Source organism: Python bivittatus, unplaced genomic scaffold (genome assembly GCF_059951505.1).
Source record: "Python bivittatus isolate LINGU-HERP-01145 unplaced genomic scaffold, Pbiv_v1 ctg000570_np1212, whole genome shotgun sequence".
NCBI classification, from domain to species: Eukaryota; Metazoa; Chordata; class Lepidosauria; order Squamata; family Pythonidae; genus Python; species Python bivittatus.
Window position 1 is genome coordinate 9,588,502 of NW_028277097.1, and position 22,745 is coordinate 9,611,246.

Consider the following 22,745-nt stretch of genomic DNA (forward strand, 5'->3'; position numbering starts at 1 on the left):
AAGGCTTCTCAAGTTTTCCTGTTGTATTGGGGTTTTTTTCCCTGACCTGTCTTCACTAATAACCATTTTTTCCTCCAAGGCCAGGACTCAGTAAACTCCTATCATAATGACGTCTCTCACTTCATGCAATGACGATATTTATTAAAACTCAATTGTTTTACCAGGCTTGGTAATTATTGCAGATCCTGATAGTCTTCTGGCAAGATAATCCATTTTCCCTTCCCCTTCTCTTTTTAGCAAGGGCTGAAAATCATCCATCATGCAGATAAGACTTTAGCCAGCTTCTGTAAATGGCAAAAGAATATCAACCCAAAGCTAGATACAAACCCACTTCATCATGATGTAGCAGTACTTCTTACGAGGTAGGATGTTTTCCTTATATATGGCTTTCTTGTTCTATTTCCTATCAGAGTTTGGGGAAATTGATGCCTGTCTAGCTTTTGGAAAGAGACAGAAGTAGGGGAAGCTGGATTTCTCATTAGAATTAGCTGAAAACTATCTAACTTTTTCTGGGGATTTCCTTTTAGGCATACTTTGCCTGTATATTTGCAAATAAAGCAAAAATGCCAAAACTCTTGTCTCCATGTAGTGCTCCTCCCACCGTAAGGACCTTCTCGTGGTTGCCAGCACTTCAAAATAGTTTGGAACCTTAATGTTAAATAATTTTTGGAATCCACTTCCCCACAGCATATACATTTGTAAATGCATTTTCCATCTAAACACCTATTCCTAAACACAATGGCTAAGTTCATTTTACATGCCAGGGGCAAACAAATCATATTACGGCTTAAGGCTTAGTGTGGTAGATTTCCCATAGCCAGCTTGCAAAGTCCAGATGGTCACTAGATGGCAGCAAAGAGATACAAAAAATCAGCACTCTGCTGGCATCTAGTGGCTGTGGTGATTTTCTCAGTAGTCTGTCCTACTCTAATATGCTATGTGAATGCCATTAATTTGCCTCAAAAGTATCTATTTTATAAGTACGTTTGTACATTATTTGAGCCAAGAACTATGCAAAATTAGATAACTGAGTTCCACACATCAGATGGGGAACTTGAATCCAGTTCCTTTGCTTCCAAATATATAAAGGATCAAATGAAGTTTCTCAGAAGAAGCAGACAGCCTGCACTTCCAGATGTTGAAGAATTACAACCCCTAGCATCCTTCACTAGGACTGTGGCTGGAACCATGGTGGTTCTGTAACACATCAGCCATTGTGGTTCTGTAACATCTGGGGGGGCACTATTTCCCATCCTTGACCTAGAATATTTTTATTCCCTTCCTACTTTCAGTTATAAGCTGGTGTGGCTTAATTACAAAGATCTATACAGCAACAAGTTGTGTCTTTGAATCTCACCTCTGTTATGAACTTTTGAGGCATTCTTTGCTAGTATTCTGATGAGTCTCTGCCTCTTTCTGCACACATTTGCAACAGAGGGACTAAAGCACACTGTTCTCTCTGACTGGGTCATTAGAAAGATTGCAATAGGATACTGCATGTCGCATGTCGCATGTGTTATACAGATGAGAAAGAAACACAACCTACCATTGATTGCCATACCTAGTACCTACGTGATTCTTTTCTTGGTTCTTTCTCTTCTAACTCTATCTTGATCCACCTTCCCATAACATTCCAGTACTATTCATTCTTATCCTCTGTTTAATCAAAGAGTAGGAAGGGGACATTTAGGCTACTCAGTCCCACCTTCTGCTCAGTTCAGGAATCTAAATTAACACATCTCCAACAGCCTCTTCTTGAACCCATCCAGTAACTGAAAGCTTATCATCTCTCTAGCTCAGTGTTTCTCAGCCTTGGCAACTTGTGTGGACTTCGACTTCCAGAATTCCTTACTGGTTGGGGAATTCTGGGAGTTGAAGTCCACACATCTGAAAGTTGCCAAGGTTGAGAAACCCTGCTGTAGCTCATTAGCTCACTATTAAACTACTCTTACCCTAGGATTTTGTTTTTCGCTCAACATTTGCTGACTTGAATCCATTATTCTCTAGCTGCTTGGGGTCATAACTCTGCTAAGCAGGAGTTACCAGGATGCTATCTGCCATACATTCTGGTGTCCCCACCTATAGGACACTCCCTATTATCTCTGCTTGCCTTTTTAATTTTCTGGACAGGTAGACTCTCCTCTAGATTGGATGATGATGGTGATGGTGATGGTGATAGTGATGGTGATGGTGTTGACAACAACTTTCTCAGAAAGCTTATCAGCCCATTTTCAAGCTCTTCCCCAAGCTTTGGGATAGGGTGAGGTTAGAGTGAAAGAGAATGCATAGGTCGCATCAGGGAAGTGTGGCTGTGGTGCCAGGTTTTTCTATTTTTCGAATTATTGGTTTTATTGTTCTTTGCTTTTCTTATGCATATGTTGTTTTATTCTTGGTTGTAAGCCACACAGAGTTTGGTTTAAGATGGGGGGCTGTACAAATGTAACCAATCAATCAATCAATCAATCTCTTTGGCAGTTCCCCAAAGGTGGGGGGGAAATACCAGGTTTAAACCCCCATGCATAGATCTATCAATAAGCTAGGATTGCTATGTATTGCGGCAGACAGATTTATTGTGGGTCCTTGTCAGTGATAAAGGAACTAATCTAGTCTGGTCATGTCTGTGAGATTACCTCAGAGTAAGCCAGTTCCGGGATAAGAGTTTAATGCCAGAATTTACCACCAAGATTTACACCCATGCCTGTGGTGAAGCCTGACAATACTTTAGCCAACTCCGATTATCCATAATTATTAACCGTGCTGGGCTGGAACTCATGGGGACTGTTGTCCAAAACCTCTGGAAGACATCATATTGCCTAACTTTGCATTAATTTATATTCAGAAATCTTTACAAATCAGAGCCTTTTCTACTAAACTAAATAAAATGAAGGAGAAATGTTTTTGGAAAACAACTCCCGTCCTCCAAAACCCTTTCCCAGATAGAATAAATGCAGAAGCAAATATTTTTAGTTCTTAATTATCAGTGTCTTTTGGCTACAAAAATCACAGGGCTGTCTTGCTTGTGACTTTTCCTACAACAGTGCTTGTTGACGATAATTGCATACTTTTGAATACTGCTATAATGATCTGAAATCTGTGACTCGGTTTGCCATTTTGTAAAAAGACAATTCCATGTGCTACAATGCCTCATTTCTAATTTAGGACATTATGATTCAGCATCTGAACCCAGCTTATGGTAAGGAGTGCATAGAATGAGAATAAAGATCTTGTTAGACCATAGACTATACTGATTGAGGGAAAAAAGATGTAACAAATGCAGAAGGAAGTTTGTGAAAAGATCATTAGTGCATATTAAACAAACAAGAGCATCTATGTGATTATTATTAGTATTAACGTTTTTTTTATTTCATGATTTAATATATTTAGCCATACATAATACAGGATGATCACAGGCATTAGGGTGGACACTCTCCTTGGCAACCATCCTGTCACATCTGACTTTGTTTAAAAAGATTGTTTTAATTTTTAAAATATGAACAGAATATGGCATACTGCAAACAAAGTTCATCATTTGTGGGAGGCGGTAGCTGAGAGCTTTCTTTATGTTCAGACAGAAACTGGGATAAGAGTCCTGGGTGTTAGAAGGCTGGTGGGGAGCATCCTTACCAGTTTGTTTTCTGATAAATTGGAGGTTTGTGAATAGGGAAACACCCATCCCCATAGCATGCCCTGTGTGAAAATGCCTACAAGATGTTCTCAACATTTCAGATGTGCCCATCAGCCCCCAAACGTTCCTTATTCCTGCACTGTGTTCTGGGCTCATGGCATTGGAGTATTTGCATAATGCTTTGTTGGCTGATGGCTTCATTGGAACAAGCTTTTCATAATGAGTTAGAATGGAAGGAAGTGATTATGTTCTTCAGATCAGACCCAAGTCCCAATTAATTGTTAAGTTCTTCTACCTAGCAATACACTTCAAAAACTGTCTTTAAAAAATAATAGGCAAGTTAAAGGTTATCTGTGAGCTACAAGCTTAGATGGCACCAAAGGGTACATGGCAGAACTCCTCAGGATGTACTTCCTCTCTTTAAGTCCCGATGAATGGTATTTCCCAAAGCAATTAATAGGGCTGTGTAGCACTTTGGATTGCAAGGGGAAAAGGTGTTTTGATGCTAGAGTGCTCACATAGCACTTCTTAAAGCAGCTGCATCTTTTCCTAGGATCGCATAGCTGGGTTCAACGTGTTCACTTCCGTTATGCTAAGGGGGTGGAGAGGTTTGAAGATTTCATTCAGTACCAAGCTCATAACCTCTTCAGAGTGGCCCTAAGGTCTGTATTTATTTGCCTCCTTCTTTAGGCAAAAGCCACACAACTGCAGAGGGAGAGATAAAGAGAAGCTGCCTCTCCTTCTCCTTGTTTCTGTTATTTAGGGGAGAAATAAAAAGACTGTGGTTACAAAAAGGAGGAAATGCAGAGTCAGAGACTCTGGAGGTTGATAATGGGACCTCTGCTGAAATAGGAACCTTGACGCTTGCACCAATCCCATTATGTATACTTTCCTAGAATTAAGGCCACTGAAAACAGTGGCCCTATCTTCTGAGTATGGAATTACACTGAATAAACAGGGTTTTGTTTTTTAACATCAAGCTTTTTGTTATGGTCACAGAAAAGACATTTGTGCTGGCATGAATCAACCCTGTGAAACCTTAGGCTTGTCCCATCTCTCAGGAATGTGTCAACCACATCGGAGCTGTAACATCAATGAAGACTCTGGTCTACCCTTGGCATTCACGATTGCCCATGAACTTGGACACAGGTATGAACATGTGGGAAGTCTTGGTGGGGGGAATTAAACAGATTTCTTTATTGTTTAAACAGAAATTACACAAGACTAAAGATGCACAAAGCAAAGTAGAAGATAAACTAGTAATAAAACATAAGTGAAAACATTCTGGCATTCTCCACTTCCCTTCCATTTATTTGCCCAACCGCTGATCACTACCTAAATATTTCCACTGTCCTTCGAATGTTAAACAACATGTTGGAAGTCTTGACGAACAGAGGTGTTAGTCTCATGGCTAGATCTGAGTTAACCACAAGAAAATGTTCACTGGAAGGAAACAATTCCAGTTGGTCATAGTGTGCATTTGGGAAAGGGAGTTAAGGATATGCAAATGAGCAAAACTTAACTATAGGTAGGCAAATAAACTTACCATTAATTACACTATTTGGCATTATTAACAATTAAAGAATAGGAAATGCAGCTTTTATTTCATACAGTACCACCAGGATAATACTGACAGTATTTGTTCCCTTTGTATCCTTATCAATAAAAGGTTAGTGTTTCTTTAGCACTGTATCATCCCTAAAAGATGTTAGGAGATTTTTTTTATATGTGTCCCTTGAATTATTCCAATATTTGCATGTTCAATTTTTTAATTTAGAAATTGTTTGCCATTCTGTATTGCCTTTAATGTAATCTCTTAACGGTAACCAAAATAATACTTTACCGCTTACATAATTCTATTCATCCATTCTCTGAAATTAAAGTAGTATTTTTTAAAAATGCAAATAGAGTGCTAAAAAGGATACCCAAATGAAATAGAAATTCTTTCAGTAGTAATATATCAGATGACCACTTCATGGCAGATTTGTTAAAAGCCTCATGTTGTTCTCCCAAGGCTTCTATAATCTTTTGCAAACTGGAATCCTGTGAACCCCTCAGATAATTTGCCTCATTTGTCAATAAGGATTTCCAAGCCCTGTGGTTGGAATCCTTACTGGAGTTGACCTGGTAAGGGTCTTCGTTGTTACAGATTGAGTTCTTACTGAATATGGTTGTACTGTAAGTGTGCTATTATCCACATGTTTTTCTATAGTCTCAGTGTTTAGCTGTCTCTCAGCAATAGCGATTTCCTCATCAATATTAGTAATATTGGAGGTCCTCTTGTCTATGTCCAAGAGCAATAAGGACCCAAAGACCATTCACATGGCATGTTGTTTTCCTTTCCATTTTCTTTCATGTCCCTGCCCTGGTCATCAGAGTTTATTGGGGTTACACCCCTGGAGAAAAAAGTCAGGAATTCTTGACTGTTTTTGAGATCTAATAGACACATCAACATCTTCAGTTACTGGGCATAATCCCTTTTGTTTATAGCCATCTTTAGTGAGGGCCATTGTTTTAATACCTGAGCCTTTCCTTCATCAGCTCAGTTTGTAAACATCTTTCAGTAAGTTTATAGAAGTTTATAGAAGTTTATAGAAGGTCTACAAAGAGGGGGCTATTACTTTAAGAGCATCGTTTGAAATAGCAAATTCTCTCTTTATAATGTTCCTCGAACACTGTCTAGTTTAGATAGCAAATTTCACAACCTTCCCATTTCTTTATGTTCAGCTGTAATCTTCAAACAGGGAGTTAAACCCCACGTATTTTGGTATAACCTTGAGGATGCCAATATAGTATCTTAACTACATTTATTTCCAGCCCTTATTTACAAGGCTTTCTATTTCTTTTACTCTGTCCTCCCTCTGAGCAACCCAAGATAAAGTTTCATAAATAATTTTCTTCAGAGATTACGCTCCAAAAGAGGGTAAACATAATAAAATTTAAGGCTCAAAAGCTCAGGTAAACTCTGGCTGTCTCATCCTCCATATCTCCCAGAAGCCGCCAATCTGATACCCAAATGAATTGCAAGTGAACACCACTGTGATGAACACCAGGTATAGTCTAGAGCAGAGGTGCTGCTCCTGCTGGTGGTATAAAAGTTTGGTTTAATTCATAGTCTACCTACCTAGCTCTTTTTAGCATTCCAAAGGCATAATACAGCTGTCACCCCAATAAGCAACCTCTTGCTATTCCTGCTTAAGGTTATTTGAAGAGCAGCTGCCCCGTCCTCGTAAGCTTTCCTGGCAGAATTTTGTGTTGAGATTTATTCCTTGGGTTTCTTTCCCTTCAGTTTTGGCATCCAGCATGATGGAAAAGAAAATGACTGCGAACCTGTGGGAAGACGTCCATACATTATGTCTCGGCAGCTACAGTATGATCCTACGCCACTTACCTGGTCGCGATGCAGCAAGGAATACATCACCCGTTTCTTAGAGTGAGTCAAGGTGGCAATTTTAGAAATGGAACAAAAGTGCTCAAAGCATCTTTCAGCTACCTTGGTGCTCATCTATTGGGCTATAGGCTTACGGATGGATGAAGATGGATCCTCAGCTATAACTTTAGGAGACACTAGTGATTTTTCTAGAGTTAAACAACAAGCCTGCTGAAATCTCAATAATAAAGTCAGGCTTTACATTGTCTCAGTGATGGTTGGGTGATGCTAGAAGATACTGTAAGTCACCACAGGTAGTGCTTGTTTAGCAACCACAGTTGGGACCAGCAATTTGGTCATTAAGCAAAGGGATTGCTAAGTGAAACTGCAACTGTGCTCACAATCTTACTTCAGTTTTCCTTTGCTTTACAGACCTGTGAAGGTCATAAATGCAAAGATTGGTCATAAAATTACTCCTTCATCACTGTTGTAACTGCAAATGGTCGCTAAAAGAGGCAGTTGCTAAATGAAGACTACCTGTAGTTGGGATGCTTCCCTTGGCATGATTAATCCTGCCTTATTGTGGGTAAAAACTAACTCAACTGTACTCTGTGCTATAGAAAAAGCCATTTCATTATAGGTTCTCTATTTTATGTGCAAAATTAATTTCCCCTGGAATATCCATTTTAATTTCAAAATAGTCTCACTAGGTGAAGCCACTTATATTGCCAATGGCCTCCTTATATTTCTTATGTGTACGAAATCCAGGATCACATTGGTGGATTTCTATTTGTATGAATTCTATCTTCCTCTCTTCCCAATGTAGCTCCCAGATCATCGGCCAAATGTCTTCCAAATTGCTGAGTGATGCGCTATAATGTATTGTGAGAATTCTTCTAGGGCTGCATCAGGAATAGGGTAACACATCCCTGCCAACTCCACTGATGGAAACAGTTTAACACTCTGTTAGATTAGATCCTATAACAATGAAGCTCTGTCTGTCTTGTTGATTGACTACTCTCTAAGCCAGGAATAAGCAGACAGCAATGAACCATAGATCTTATTTCAATGAAGCCATGTCATCCCCTCCTTTCTTCTCCTCTTCCTTCTCCTCTTGCAGTTATTAAAGACTGCAGATGGCAAGGCAGTGACATAACACCATTTTCAGGACATTTCCCCCTTCATCCTTTTTAGATGATTTTTTTTCACTTTTAAAAATGTGTTTAGCTTATTGAAGTTTTATTTTAATTTAGTATTTTACTGAATTTTCCACCCCAAATAGGTGGACATTTGTGCTACTTATATGGCAGGTATCAGCAGTTAGCCCATCTTGGTTAAACTCAAAACAACTAAGTAGGGTTGGACCCTCTTCGTATTTGGATAGGAGGTCACTGGGAAAACTGAAGGCTGTAGGCTAGACTGGGTAGTTTAAAAAGTTCCCAGAAAAAAGCAAAGGCAAAACATTTCCATCTTGTTGCCAAGAAAATATTTGGATGTGTCCATAGGGTCACCATGAGTCAAGCTTTACTCACTAGAGTCTTTTTTTTTTTAATTGGCACTGAATTTTGCTGATGTGGGGAGATGTGAGGGCCATAAAAGAGGGGCTTGGGTTGTCATCTACTGCTTTAAGCAAAATGTTCCAAGGTTCTTCAACTTTTCTTTCTATGCCTTGCCTCCTAAATCATTGTCGTCATATTCTGAATCATCGCATTAGCTGATCTTTCAGAAAATGAACTGATCAAAACAGGATACTGCGATGAAGCTGTTGCCTGACCAGCACTGAACAGAACAGTATCTTCACCTCCTACACACAGTTACATATAATGTTTTTACAGTAATGGCCCCCAAAGAGCCAGCATGGACAGACTGGCTTGTGAGGACTTCTCCATCACCCATTTCTCTGTTTCATTATTCTTATTATTAGTACAGAGCCACCTTTTCCATTCTGATGCCACTAGATGGGCTGAAGAACCACTTCTATAGTCTCCATCACCTAGTAGGTGAGACACATTTAGAGGGAACCAAGTTAGTGGTTGACATAGAAGATAAGGAATGGTCGGCATTTCTCTCCTTCCTTGAAATATGAGAGAAAATGTTTCACTACATTGTCCCACAATAATGTTTTCATTGAAAACTCTCCCCCCACAATTGTGAAGAATTAATCCTAGATATCCATTACAGCCGTGGATGGGGATTTTGCCTGGATGATGTCCCAAAGAAGAAAATGCTAACACCACCATTCATTGCCCCTGGAGTCATTTATGATGTTCATCACCAGTGCCAGTTACAGTATGGACCCAATGCAACATTCTGTGATCAAGTGGATGTAAGTTCTAGCATCCAATGTTTATGGGGGTTGTCATTTAAAACAGAGCAGGAATTATCATATACTCTTTGATCTGTGGCAGAATTGAATTGGGATTGAGATAGACATGATTCTATGTACAGATCATTCCTTCCACCTGTATGTTAATAGAAGAGAAATGCTTAGAGCTAAAGAATATGGTTCACAGTATCCTAAAACTCTTTTATTTGCCATGAATAGCAAACCACATCGAAATGTTGCTTCATAACAGTGGCTTCCAAACTCTGAAGCAGAAATCTTCCATTGGTTGTGAACTGTGGTAGTTGCAAAACTAATACAAATGCCAGATTAGAGAAAGCTAATGTATTGAGTGCGGTACCCCTACATATCTGCTATAGGATCCATTTGACCTAAAGCTGGGATGAATAACTAGAGGTCCCAGGGTTGCAGGTGGCCTCCCAAAGTTATTTTTAATGTGTCAGAAGGTAGAAGTAATGAAATATATAGTAAATATTCAGATTTATTGTTTTTTATTCTTTTTAATTATGTATGAATTTAAAATAAGCATATGTTTTTTGTTTTGTTCTTGCCCATCTAACTATCACCACTCAAAACCCAAGTGCGGTCCTAGAGAAAGCATTGCATCTCTGAGAATGGTTTTATGCTGTGCCATACTAAAATGGAATCAAAATCTGCCATTTTCTCAGAAATCTCCTCCCCCCCCACCCCCATCCCCCGGCAAAAGAGGCTTTTTCTACCTTAATCTAAGAGTACTGTACTTGAAAATTTCTTGCAAATTCTTGTTGGAGTTTTTGAATTTATTTTTGGTAAAGGTGAAGGGCATCAGGGATACTGGGGTTTTTTTCCCCCTTTCCACTACTCAAAAACCTTTCTGGCTGATCCATGGAATAATTCCTTCTGGATGTCTTCTCCTGAGATTTAAATGCCATATTGTAAACCAGGGAAACTAGCCCTCTGTAGAGATTATGACTACATAGTAAAGGACAGGACCTGCCGTGACCATCTCAAAACTAAAGCCAAATCTTTTTTAAAAGAAAAAAAAATCAAATTATCTTTAATTAGAATACACTATAGGAAAGTTTTTACTGAATTACATGACATCTTACCTCTATCCATCTTGAATTGGACCAGAAGCCTATCAGTAACCAATGCCAGCTCCAGTTTGGATTATTTTTAGGCACATACAACAAATTGTGCAAGTCAAATCAGGAGATGACAAGAGCGTGAGTCATTATTTTCAGTATCTCCTAGTCCAGGACAGAACAAACTGGTGGACTAACCAGAGCTGACCAAAGGCTTTGCTGGCCATGTTATTCGAATAGGAGCCATGAGCCCAGAAAAGAGACAGATTCTATGCTTGCTTCTTCAACGGAAGTGCAATCCCATTAAGACAAATGTATGGAACTTCCATGGAACCAGAGGATCTCTCTACTGAGAGCCTCCATCTTGCTGGGTTCAGTCTGAGCTTGCTGAACAGGGTCTCAAGCCTCTCACAGCCTGCAGACCCAGAATCAGGACTTCCACTGCATTTCCTGCTCAGCCTAGGATAGAGATATACACTTGGGGAAGAGGTGAAGAGGGCTGAGCCAGGGAGCACCACTTACTGAAGAGCCCAAGTGTTCAATCTCTCCTCTTCCATCTACGTTTATTGGACCTGCCCATTCAGGAAGGAGCAGAATCATCGCAGAATAGTGCCCCTAATTGCTAACCTTTGTAAGCAGTGCAGAGGGATACTATATTCAATGGTAATGTATGCTGCTGAGAGATCTAACAAGACCAGGAGAGGTGCATCACCTCCACCCAGGTCCCACCACACATCATCCATAAGAGCAATCTGTGTAATTTCTATCCAATCCCCAGGCCTGAACCACAACTGGAAGGGAATTACAAGTTCATGAACTCTACTGAGTGTAGCCCTTTTTCCTTTTCTGCCTATTTAGAAGTAAATAAGGAAAGGTTACCATTGAAAACCATTACATTTGTAGGAAACAAAACTATCTCTTGTGGATTTCATCCTCCACTATGCAGAAAGAATTAATTTCTGGGGGGAAATGAGGAAGAGAGGATGAGTGGGAACCAAGGTTCAGAATATATTTCTTGCCACGTAATATTCCGAATCTGTATTGTCAGTTCCAGCAGTTTCTACTTCAGACCTTTTATTTTCATTGTTTTCACAGATTTCTGGAAATTGAATTTTTGCCTATCTTGAGACTAACCTTTCTACCTTTTCATGTTAGATTATGTATGTCCAGATACAGTTTGATTTAGTATAAATCTGAACTATTTTATCTATCTTGTAAAATGATAGTATTGGGAAATATTTCAAAATCCTTCCCTTCCCCACCAATATTTTAGGATAATTTAAAAAAAAAGTTGAAAAAGCCATGGGGAAAAAATGAAAGAGTACATTTGTTTTCTGCTTATGGTTTTTCTGGGCCTTCAGATCCAAGTGTGCCACCAAGCCTTGCAAAGTGGTTTCCCCATCACCCCCGCCAACTTGAACTGGTAGCCCAAAGTTGTAGAATGCACTCCCTTGATGTTACAGACTGCAGCATAAAATTGGTTATGACAATCCCATTATCTGTTTGTGCATTTTAGCTATTGCTTCAGCCCTCACATGCTCCAGCTGTACAAAACAGCTTTACAGATAATAAAATGGCAATAGAATAAAATTGCATTTTTAAGCTTCCATGACATCAAAACTTTCCAAAATCATAGCAATGAATATTAAATAATAAGAAAAATATGCAAGCATTATATACTGATGTCAGCCCTTCAAGGTAGACCAGGCTAGGATGCCAGAGTTACGAATGCTAATACTACTTTATTAAAAGGCTACAGAATCTTGCAAGTCTGAATGTGCTTCTTCCCTCCCTGCCTTTATGTTCATGAGAACTAGAGAGGGTCATGTATGAGACACTTACTCAAATTATTGCTTTGGTTATGGCTCTTCCTCCTGTTCCTCAAGGCTCTTCCTACTTCCCATTACAACCACACACCCATGCCCACATGCATATCTCCACACACAGAGATGTCTGTGGCTCTAGAGTCAGTCCCCAAAGGCCTTCCATAAGAGCTGGGGCAGGAGAGTGGTAGCCATCCTTGTCTTAGGGGTAAGCTGTTCCATAGCAGTGTGGCTGCCCCCAAGAATGCCCAATGTTGAGTCCTCTCCCACCACACCTCCTGGTAGGTAGGGGCCCTTAGTAAGTGCTCCCTGCCATCTGGGTTGGATAGGCAGAGGCTATTTGGGAAAGGTGGTCTGTTAGATATCCAGGTCTAGAGCCATAAAGGGCTTTGAAGGTAGCAACCAGGCTACAACAAACTTGAATTGTACTTGCAAACACACTGGTAGCCAGTACCACTCCAACAGCAGTGATCTAGTATGGTAGTACTGTACCAAGATTGTCAGTAAGCAATCTTTTAATTTTTAATGTCTGCCCCTTTTTAATGTCTATTGCCATGTTGCATGCATATAATAAAGGGGTAGGGCTTTGATTATACAATCATGGCTGCCATTGTGACTTTTTTGGCCCCACTTGCAAACATCCCTGCTGACAAGAGAAGAAAACCTGGTGCAATCCTGCTTCATTGCTCTTTCTTCCTGAAAAGTCCACCCATGTATCACAGGAGGATCCAGCTGTTTGAAACCAATCCTTTCAAGCAAATATATTCCCCAACCCTCTAACAATACAATCTCTTGGGATTCCATAAGGTGTTTGTTGATTTGTGTTATTTTACTGGGCAGTGTTATTGTTACCGTTTATTAATTTTCTGTTGTTATCCAAACACACCGTTGATCTTGCTGTTTGTCACCGAAGACAGATTCCTTGTATATATTTTATACTTGGTCATTAAAGTATTTGTATTGTATTGTATTGTATTGTATTGTATTGTTATTACATTTGAAATGATTGTTCTTCCAGAATATTTGCCAGACGCTGTGGTGCTTCGTGAAGGGTTCTTGCCGTTCAAAACTGGATGCTGTAGCAGATGGAACAAGATGTGGGGAGAATAAGGTGATTATAAGATGGAGAAGGCAAAAGTGGGAAAGGTAGCTTGGTTCCTGTCTGATTTTATTAGTGCTGCAAGAATTCAAACCATTCCCTAGGGGCCTCCTATGCAACATTTTGTTGTTTTTCCTGCATCTAAACTTTGCTTTCAATCACATTTCTCATAATAATATCTCAGTGGTAGATCAACCTGAAATCTTGACCCGCATCTTAGTATCATCATTTTCTCCACTGGGGATGCAAGACCTTTGCTCTCTTTTCAAGTCCATGCCAGATCCTCCAGCAGTAGGAATGTAAATCCCTTACTTTTGCAGATCAAAGATATATTTTTGATATTTCTCGTCAGCAGGAACAGCTCAATGAAAAAGTTTCAGATTCTTCCTCTGCTCCTGGCATTCCTTTGTCTCAAATGTAGAAATATTTCTGCAACATAAATAGTTCATTCTCCCACCTACATAGCGTTCTTCTGTTTGCATTTCTAACTTTTTCTCTTAGTTCACCATTACGTTAAATAACTGACTCTCCTGTATTTCTGGAAGGTCCAAGTTTGTTTTATAGCTGCGCAGCTGGATTTTAATACTTTGTGTCTATGGGACTATGCACATAAAATATTAAATAGGTTTTCCACAGGAACTTTTATTTATTCAGAGTCAACTGATGGAGGCTATTCTTATGCCAAGTTATGCCTTCGTTGTATAATGAATGGAGTTATTTCTCCATGATGTCTTGCAGACGCATTCAAATTCCATCCATTACAGCTATGATCATTGCAATTCTAACACATCTGAAGAACAGCAGGTTAGGAGAGATCATGTACATATTTGCAATCTGGAGGGTTAAACTAGAGAACATCTTTTTAAGATTAGGTCAATTTCAGTCTTGTGCTGAAGAATAGAATTATATGAACTTTGAACTGTTGCAGAAGGCTTCAGCATAATTTCAGAACATGGCTGAAGTTTTTCAGAAGACAGTTTTCTGAAATTATCTTAAGATTTTCCTTCCACTTGTGTGTCCATCTTAAAAAATGGAAGACTGCTTGGCACAATTCTCTGTGGCTTTACAATGGTGGCTACCATTTCTTGCCACAATTTCTTAAGCACTGCTACTCTTGGGTCATTGTGGCATGTGTAGCGTGGAAGGAAGGAAGGAAGGAAGGAAGGAAGGAAGGAAGGAAGGAAGGAAGGAAGGAAGGAAGGAAGGAAGGAAGGAAGGAGGGAGAGAGGAAGGAAGGAAGGAAGGAAGGAAGGAAGGAAGGAAGGAAGGAAGGAAGGAAGGAAGGAAGGAAGGAAGGAAGGAAGGAAGGAAGGAAGGAAGGAGGGAGGGAGGGAGGGAGGGAGGGAGGAAGGAAGGAAGGAAAGAAGGAAGGAAGGAAGGAAGGAAGGAAGGAAGGAAGGAAGGAAGGAAGGAAGGAAGGAAGGAAGGAAGGAAGGAAGGAAGGAAGGAAGGTCTTGTTCCTGCTAACTGTGAGTCCTATCTGGACAAATTGCTGGATAAAATCTCTTCTCCAAATTTTTCTGGCCACAAAAGGCTCGGTCCTAACAGCTCTATCTACTTTATTTGATGAAGAGGGCTATTTATGCAAAGTCTGTAAGTGGATCTCCCAATCTTTCTTTTTCAAATCCCCAACATCGTCAAAAGCAGGTGGGAGGGGTTGCTTGTATGTCAGTTCCCTGGTGCAGTTCCTCTCTCTCCACCCTCCCATTTGCTATGAGCTATGGAGAGGAAAACCTACCAGGACAAGAAGGGCCCTATAATTGTCCCTTTGCAACTCACATCTGCTCTGGAAGACAATTGCTCTGGACTGGCATGGCACAAAGTAAAATACCCACCACCTCCCAGTCCAAGACTCAGACACCATTTCACACCTCTTTAATGACATATGAATAGTTGGGCTCAACCTTGGCTTTCAGTGAAAGGTGAATTCTCTTATGCCAGTTACTGAGAAGCTGCTATGGAAGACATGTATTTTCATGCCAAAGTGTTTTTTCCCCTGACCCATTGCATTTGCTGCTTTATTGTTCAGTGGTGCTTCACAGGTGAATGCATAACCGTGGGCAAGAGCCCCGAAGCAGTTAATGGTAGATGGGGGTCCTGGTCATCCTGGTCACACTGTACACGGACGTGTGGAGCTGGCGTTCAGGCAGCTGAAAGACACTGCAATAACCCAGAGTAAGACACCAAAGATTTCAGTCTCCTTATAACCTAAATGTCTGGTTCCAGAGCATTTAAAGAATGGCTGCATTTGAGTGCCTATTTATAGTGATATTTCCTGTCTTTGGAAGTGATCTCTAGAGATTCTTTTCCAAGTTTTCATGCAGTTAACGCTAGCCTTTTGCAAGTCATCTGTTCTGATATCTGATAAGAGTCAGTTATCTTTTCTCAACAGGGAGGAAAAGAGAGGGAGAAGGAAGAAACAGAGGGGGAAAGGAAATAGGCCTGATCATTTGGAGCTTGGGCCAATCTACCATGGCATGTAGCCCCTAATTTGTTACTCTCAATGGAATGCAAGGAGCCCGTGAAGTGGTTAAAGGCACCAGATCTGGGAGACTCTGAGTTCAGTCACCTCATAGGCATTAAGCCAGCTGAGTGACTTTTGGCCAATCACTCTCTCTCAACCCCAGGAACAAGGCAATGACAAAGCACTTCCAAAACTGTTGCCAAAAATATGGAGGGACTTATCCAAGTAGTTGCCAGGAGTCAAGACTGAGTCAAAGGAACAAAATAAAAAAAAAATAAAAAAAATAGAATGTAGCATTCAAGATAAATATGTCCTGCCTATCTTGATTAGATCTTCCTTTTCTGAAAAGCCTTCATTGTCTAGTTAAAGATAATAGAACAGTTGATATGAAGAAGTGCAAGCCATTTGGCCAAGGTTGATAAGATCTGAAAGAACATGAACATCCCTTCAGCCATGGAATCCAACTAGGTGAGTTTCAGCCAGTCACTTTCTGTCAGCCCAAACTACCCTACAAGGGTATTGTGGGAAAAATGAGAGGGGATGCCTGGAAAAAAGGTGGGATACAAATCTAAGAAACAAGCAGAAACAGAGAAGTTTCTTGGAAGTAATTTGCTGTTGTGAAAAAATGAACAAAGAGACTATACTTTCATCCAGAAAGAATCAGTATGGTAGAGTGGTTGTGTTCTATTAATGTCAGATTAGTGCAAGGAGTGAGGAAGATCCAGATTTAACTTCCTATCCTATGTAATGTCTTCGCTGAATTTACCTCACAGAGGTGCTATGGGGACAGAATGAGAGGCAAGGGCTCTGTATACATTTGCCTCTTGGAAAATAGAGGGTGTAAAAATGATGTTTAATTTCTTTATTTAAAAGTGACTTCTTCATTTTAGGCCACAGTTTGGAGGGAAGTATTGCACTGGTGAGAGAAAGCGCTATCGTATGTGCAATGTTAAAGTATGCCAAAAGGCTATGCCAAATTTCCGTCAAATGCAATGCAGTGAGTTTGATACGGTTGCCTACAAAAATGAATTCTACCAATGGATTCCAGTTTTTAACACAGGTAAGGGAAGTGAAAATAATCTGCTAACAATCTGGATAACAATCTATCTTTTGGCTAGATGTGTGCTTTCTTGTCAACACAGGCAGAGTTTGTGAAATTCCCCAAAATATTTGCCCTAAGAAATGGTTCCTTAAGGAGAAGGGTCCTGCTACTAAGTATCCTTAGTACTTAGGGTGGACTCTGTAGCAAGTTAAGGCTGCTCCTTCCAACCCATAATCCACTACTTTCTGTGGTGGGTTCTTGGGCCCAATGCCTAAAAATGCCTTCCTGGAGCAGCATCTTTGTCACTACCCATTTTGGTTATTTTTTCCTTCTTCTTGCACCTTCTGGGTTTTGGGGAAAGCCAAAAATCTCCCTCTCCCTCTCCCTCTCCCTCTCCTCTCCTCTCCTCTCCCCTCCCATGATGGGGCACCATATGGAATCTTGCGCTCCAGAATCTGGTTTTAATCTGCATTGATAAGGAAGATGTGGGATGAGTTTTCAAGATGTGGGTGAGCCATATGGCTCCCACCTTGCTGACATTTGGAAGGCATTGAAAACTGACTTATTCTCCCAAGCCTTAGGGTAGGATGGTGGTGAGTCCCAGTAGGACTTGGTTTTATTCTGCGTGATTTTTTTTTTTTACTCTGCTCACATATCTCTTTGTTCTTTTGTTTCATTGTTCTAGCTTTTTATAGTCTAAAGTGCCCAGAGACGTTGGGAGTCAGGTGTTTTTTAAGTCTCTCGGTGTGTATGTGGGTGTGGGTGTACCATTAGGGACATTAATGTGTTTTGTGAATAGGTGCTACATCTTTACTTGAGCTTTAAGTGATTTTGCCTAGGATGTGTGAGCATAGCCATGCTGTCTGCATTCTATGACTTCAGATGGTAATTTTAGTGAAACGAGTTCTGTCGCAAGGTGATTTTGCCTCACCGCTTCAGAGATTTTCAGACTGTGGTTTGGCAAACCTCAGGCTTTGCATAGGCTGAGAGGTTCTTAAATGGCTGTACTAAAGAAAGGAAGGGGCAGATTTGTTTTCCGTTACTGATTTTCTGTATTGGGTGCAAATTGCAGGGGAAATGCATTCCGATTTTTCAACGCTTCAATTCACATGGAAACCATCTTGAACTTGGCATCCTAGGAAATATCCCATAATCCAGCAGGTGTTTTAGGATCTTCCAGAAATAGAGGAATTGAAAAATTCTCTTAAAAATCAATAGTTTGAGGGAGGGCAAAGCTATTAACCAATCACTGTCTTATGAGAAAGAGGTATCAACAGAGTTGGAGAAGTCCTAAGGTTTGCAGAATAAATAATAACCCCTCCACTCCCCCAAACCCCTCTCTAGTGCACCAAGGATTAGCCACTGAGCATGCTACATAGCTACAGTAGCTAAGCATGCATAGTAACTACAGCTATAGAATCTAGTTGAGTGGATTTTTTGAAAAGGGAGGTTGCAAAACCAAGGTTGGGGTAGAGGGAATGGAATGGAGCAGGAGAGCTAGAATCCAGAACAGATGCATTCTGCACTTTACATTGCAGAACTTTCACAAGTAAGTTCTTTTTTGATATCTGAATTTTTTTTGATATCTGAAGTTTCTTACTTCATTCAGAGAAAAATCATTAGCCTGGGTGGAAATATTAATATTAATAATAACAATAAGCAACTAGAATTTAGCCATTCAGTGTTTGAATGGTGGATTCCAAGTAAGGTAATCTATTTTTACAATAGGGATAAGATGGTCATTTCCCTGGACACCATACGCAGAAGGGAACCCATTCAAAATTGGTTCAATGCTTTGAAATGGTCAGATGGTTTCATTCAGGGCAATGACTTTAAGGCTTAGAAACGTAATTCTGAGAGCAATTCCAGTATTTGGAGATGCTCTGTACGTTCCTGTGTTTTGGGTTACTGACTTCAAAGAAAAGAAAAGAAAAAAGAAATTGTATTGACTTAGGATGCAGTGAGAAGAAATGTGGGTAGGAGGCAACGTAATGAACATGAAGGAAGAAAGAAAATTATATGCTTGCAACAAAGTACAAAAAGGCCTAAAAGCTAATGTTGAGGCTGAGGTAAATTAACATTTCCAGTCCAATAACAAAAAGAAAAACAGTTTATGATCTCTGCTTGTCAATTATTGTTTTTTTCAAAGTATGGCCATTTAAGCAGCAAAATTTAAAATTCTCAGTCTGCTTCCTGACAGTAGTGTTTTGGCCCACAAACACTGTTGAGAATAAATAGGTTTGGAAGGTATTTACAAAAATGTGTAAATACCAGCAGCTATTATGGCAGTTTTAGGAACCAGCATGGCACTTTCATTATGTACAATGACTCATGGCAATCTTCCTATACCAATTATAGAGCCTCTGTAATGAACTGCAGAAAGATTAGAGTATGGATCCAACTGACCTTAGCTGGTTGAGCCACTGAAATACTTATTTTTATAAACAGTTTTTAATCTTTAGTATAGAATGGAAGATGCTAATATTAGAGTCTTATAATGTGGCTTTAAAATCTGTTTTATTGATACAATGTTTGGGATTTCTTCCAGCTAATCCCTGTGAGCTGCAATGCCGCCCTACGGACCACCACTTTTCAGAGAAGATGCTAGATGCTGTAATTGATGGCACGCCTTGCTTTGAAGGAAACGACAGAGACGTCTGCATTAATGGCATGTGTAAGGTAGTCGGTATGTTTCCTTGTCTGGAACCTTCATGGGACTTCAGATTTGCAGACTTCAAATGGGCCAGCCAGGTTACAGTTTTAAATACTGGTGCTATTTTGTACATCGGTGGTGGACAAGGTTTTGGTGGCCAAGTTATTATTTGGAGAGAGGGTGATAAGGCAACGTGGGAAGGGATGCACCATACTTGTTGGTAGGGTGGTGGTGATCGGTGCTTTTCTTTATTTCAGTGTTCTTTTTATTTCAACACGGTGGGAAAAGGCATCACTGAGCTTTGGCAATTTTACTGTCAAGATTCAGCAAGCTCTGGAGGTTGAATGTTGGCCATCTCAGCTTCTTGCCTCTTCCTAGATAAACTGCCAAGACTCACACATTTCTACCGAAAGATGGGAGACAGTCTAAGAATAGGGTTGGGTGGCCAGAATGGCAAAAGCTTGGAGAATCCCTGAAATATAAGGTGTTCTAACACTGGGTCTGTAACACTGGATTTGGTTTGAGAAAGGATCAGAAGCCAGAGATATTGGCAAGATACACATTTCGTATGATCACAGTGCTTAATCCCAATTAGTGGACTAATATGCAAAGGAGACACCCAGCATTTGTAGCTAACTAATCTAGAGAGTGCCCAAGTTTGCTACTGTAATTGCAATGAATTTATCGTTGGTAGGAGGACTGAAAAACTGAAATTTTAGGGAATTGACACCATAAAATATTAAGTAGCAATAATGTGACACATGGGGCTTATCCTCATATCCCCCTAATTATGACAGGAAAATGCCTCAATAACTGTTTTTGTAGGTCATGACCTCATCCTCTTCTACTTTCTTTGAAATCCATCATGGAAAATAGATTTCATGGGAATTGGCCCACCGGACACAAGCATCCCCCAGCACCCTGAGATAGTGCTATGAAAACTCAGTGTCACTGACCATATTTTTGCACTGGGCTTTTTAAGGGGTTCCCCCGCCAAAAAAAATTAAAGGTGTAAATGGAAGTGGTTTGCCCCCAGAGATTTCTAGTTGCTATTCTAACCCTCAAAACCACTTGAAATTGCTTGTTCAGTGGGGATGGATTTAATTGCTTTTGGGAGATTGGATGGCTTTAAGAATGGGGAAGGGAGTTTTCCTTCTAACCAATGAACTGCAGAAAACCCTAAAGTGGAGCAAAATGTTAAGCCCTCTCCATTTCAGTGATGCCCCCATTTCACCTGATAGGTTTCCAATGCTCCCCAAATAATGGGAGTTGAATAGTGAATAAATAGTGGGTTGAAGCTCCCCATCCCTCAAAAGTTACCCATGTCTGCTGAAAGGAAACAAGTTACAAAATATTTATGCTAGCTGTGAGAAGTTCTGTTCTTCTAATTTCCCAGACTAGCATTTTCATGATGACCCAAAGAAGTGAGTGCCTGCAGAACTATTCTAATAATTCTAATAATAAAGCACCCATTATTTCAGATGATGACTGTCATACAGACTAAAGGTTTCAGATGTCTTTTTCTTAATGAAGCTGTGGTAACATAAATCTGGAAGGCTCTTTGTAGGATGATCATTACTATTCTATTTTGTATGATTTCAAGTTATGATATTTTTGAAACACTTAAAATAAAAGTCGTTCTCTTCAGATCAACCCATAATAGTCCCTTGTATTGAAATAATGGCTTAACATCTGAATGACCTAATAAATGACGCAAACTACTAATTCAAGCACATATGGACAAATGCTAATGAGCCAAGGAATATCAGCTGTCATGTCTGACAGCTGGTAAAAGGAGATGGTGAATGATTAATATAAAGCCTGCTATATCGGAGAGTCCAATGATCTTCTGAAATTCCAGGCCCCAGTCATTAAGCCAATCAATAAATATTCAAACCTTATGAGGCCACCAAATCTTGAAAGGCTTTGTCAATTTTATTCCTGAGACTATATGTGATCTCACATGAGAAGGCTAACATTTCCTGCATTCTCACTTGAAATCTCATAAGAAGTTGGCTTTCCAGCCTAAAGTCTTGCAAGATTTCATGTGAAAGCACCAAGACTTTGCAAGTCAGCCATTTTTAAAAATTAATTTTGAAATTTTATGGCTGCCACCCTGGGGCATCATAGGAAGACGCCCTGTGGGCTTTGTTATTGACTGTGACTATGTAATATTCCTGGAAAGATGGAAGAAAGGAAAATGTGCAGAGACAGCACTATACTTCTTAAAGCTGTGTCCTCCAGTGTATTCTTCAGCTCTGCTCACACATCCAGTCTGAAAAAGCCTCAAGGAAGGAGTTCCCTCCTAAATCTCTTGGGATTTAATGGAAATATTTGAAGCTGCAGATCATTAGAAAGCTGATTGTCCAGTGAAAGAGAAAACAATTACATTTGTCCTTGGGTCATCTTATAACTGAAGAAGTACAAGAGCATAAGAATTTCTCCCAATTTCTCCTCTTTGTAAAAAGTATTTTCATTAAACTGTATTACATGAGAAGTGAGACCCAGAGTGATATAGTGGTTAAGGTGCTGGACTAGGAGTGGGGAGACTTAGGTTCTAGCCCAGTGTTTCTCAACCTTAGCAACTCTAAGATGTGTGGACTTCAACTCCCAGAATTCCCCAGCCAGCCATGCTGGCTGGGGAATTCTGGGAGTTGAAGTCCACACATCTTAGAGTTGCCAAGGTTGAGAAACACTGCTCTGGCCTTTCTTTAAGCATTGAAGCCAGCTGGGTGACTTCGGGCCAGTCATTCCCTCTAATTAGAGTCAGGCTCAGCAACAAACTGGCTGAAGGAAAAAAAAAAACCTTTTGCATCGTGCACTGGTAACTTCTCTGTGTAAACTAGGTGAGTGCAATGCAAAGCAAGGGGATACTGCAGCCAACTGAGACAAACATTAAGAACAACATATTGCATGAGAACTGCAGGAAAAAAAGCAGGATAATTTTTCTGCAGGACGCTATACAGTTTCTGAGGTCTGCATTGAGCTTGGAGAATTTAAAGTCAGGAAATATGACAGGACAGTCTACAATGTTTTCTCCAACACACTGACACCCTTGAACTGGTCAGAGAGGTGATGGACTTGGAAGAAAGTCATTTGTCTTCTTCAGCACCCCATTAATCTTATATGAAATCGATGTGGAAATATGATGTAAAGTTAGGAATAAAGTTATTTTTAATGTTATATGCAACTGATATTTTAAAGAAAAAAATACATGTATCAATCCTGACATAGTATATCATGCATGTAACATTTATTCTG

General features: G+C 40.0%; 1 protein-coding gene across 7 annotated transcripts in view; it reads left to right on the plus strand.

Annotated features, from left to right (window-relative positions):
• Positions 1-22,745, plus strand: part of ADAMTS12 (ADAM metallopeptidase with thrombospondin type 1 motif 12) — a 136,056-nt gene that overhangs the window by 72,533 nt on the left and 40,778 nt on the right. For 5 of the 7 annotated variants that reach the window (XR_015798289.1, XM_088152863.1, XM_088152868.1 and 2 more), the window contains 8 exons: positions 238-362; positions 4,625-4,774; positions 6,915-7,058; positions 9,177-9,321; positions 13,245-13,337; positions 15,355-15,500; positions 16,680-16,849; positions 19,380-19,510. Coding sequence is in view for 6 of the 7 variants with exons in the window: in XM_088152863.1 (XP_088008989.1) it covers positions 238-362; positions 4,625-4,774; positions 6,915-7,058; positions 9,177-9,321; positions 13,245-13,337; positions 15,355-15,500; positions 16,680-16,849; positions 19,380-19,510 (1,104 nt within the window). In the remaining variant the exon portion in view is untranslated. Of the gene's footprint in view, positions 1-237; positions 363-4,624; positions 4,775-6,914; positions 7,059-9,176; positions 9,322-13,244; positions 13,338-15,354; positions 15,501-16,679; positions 16,850-19,379; positions 19,518-22,745 lie in introns of those variants that run through there. The other 2 variants (XM_088152864.1, XM_088152869.1) reach the window with 2 other exon arrangements.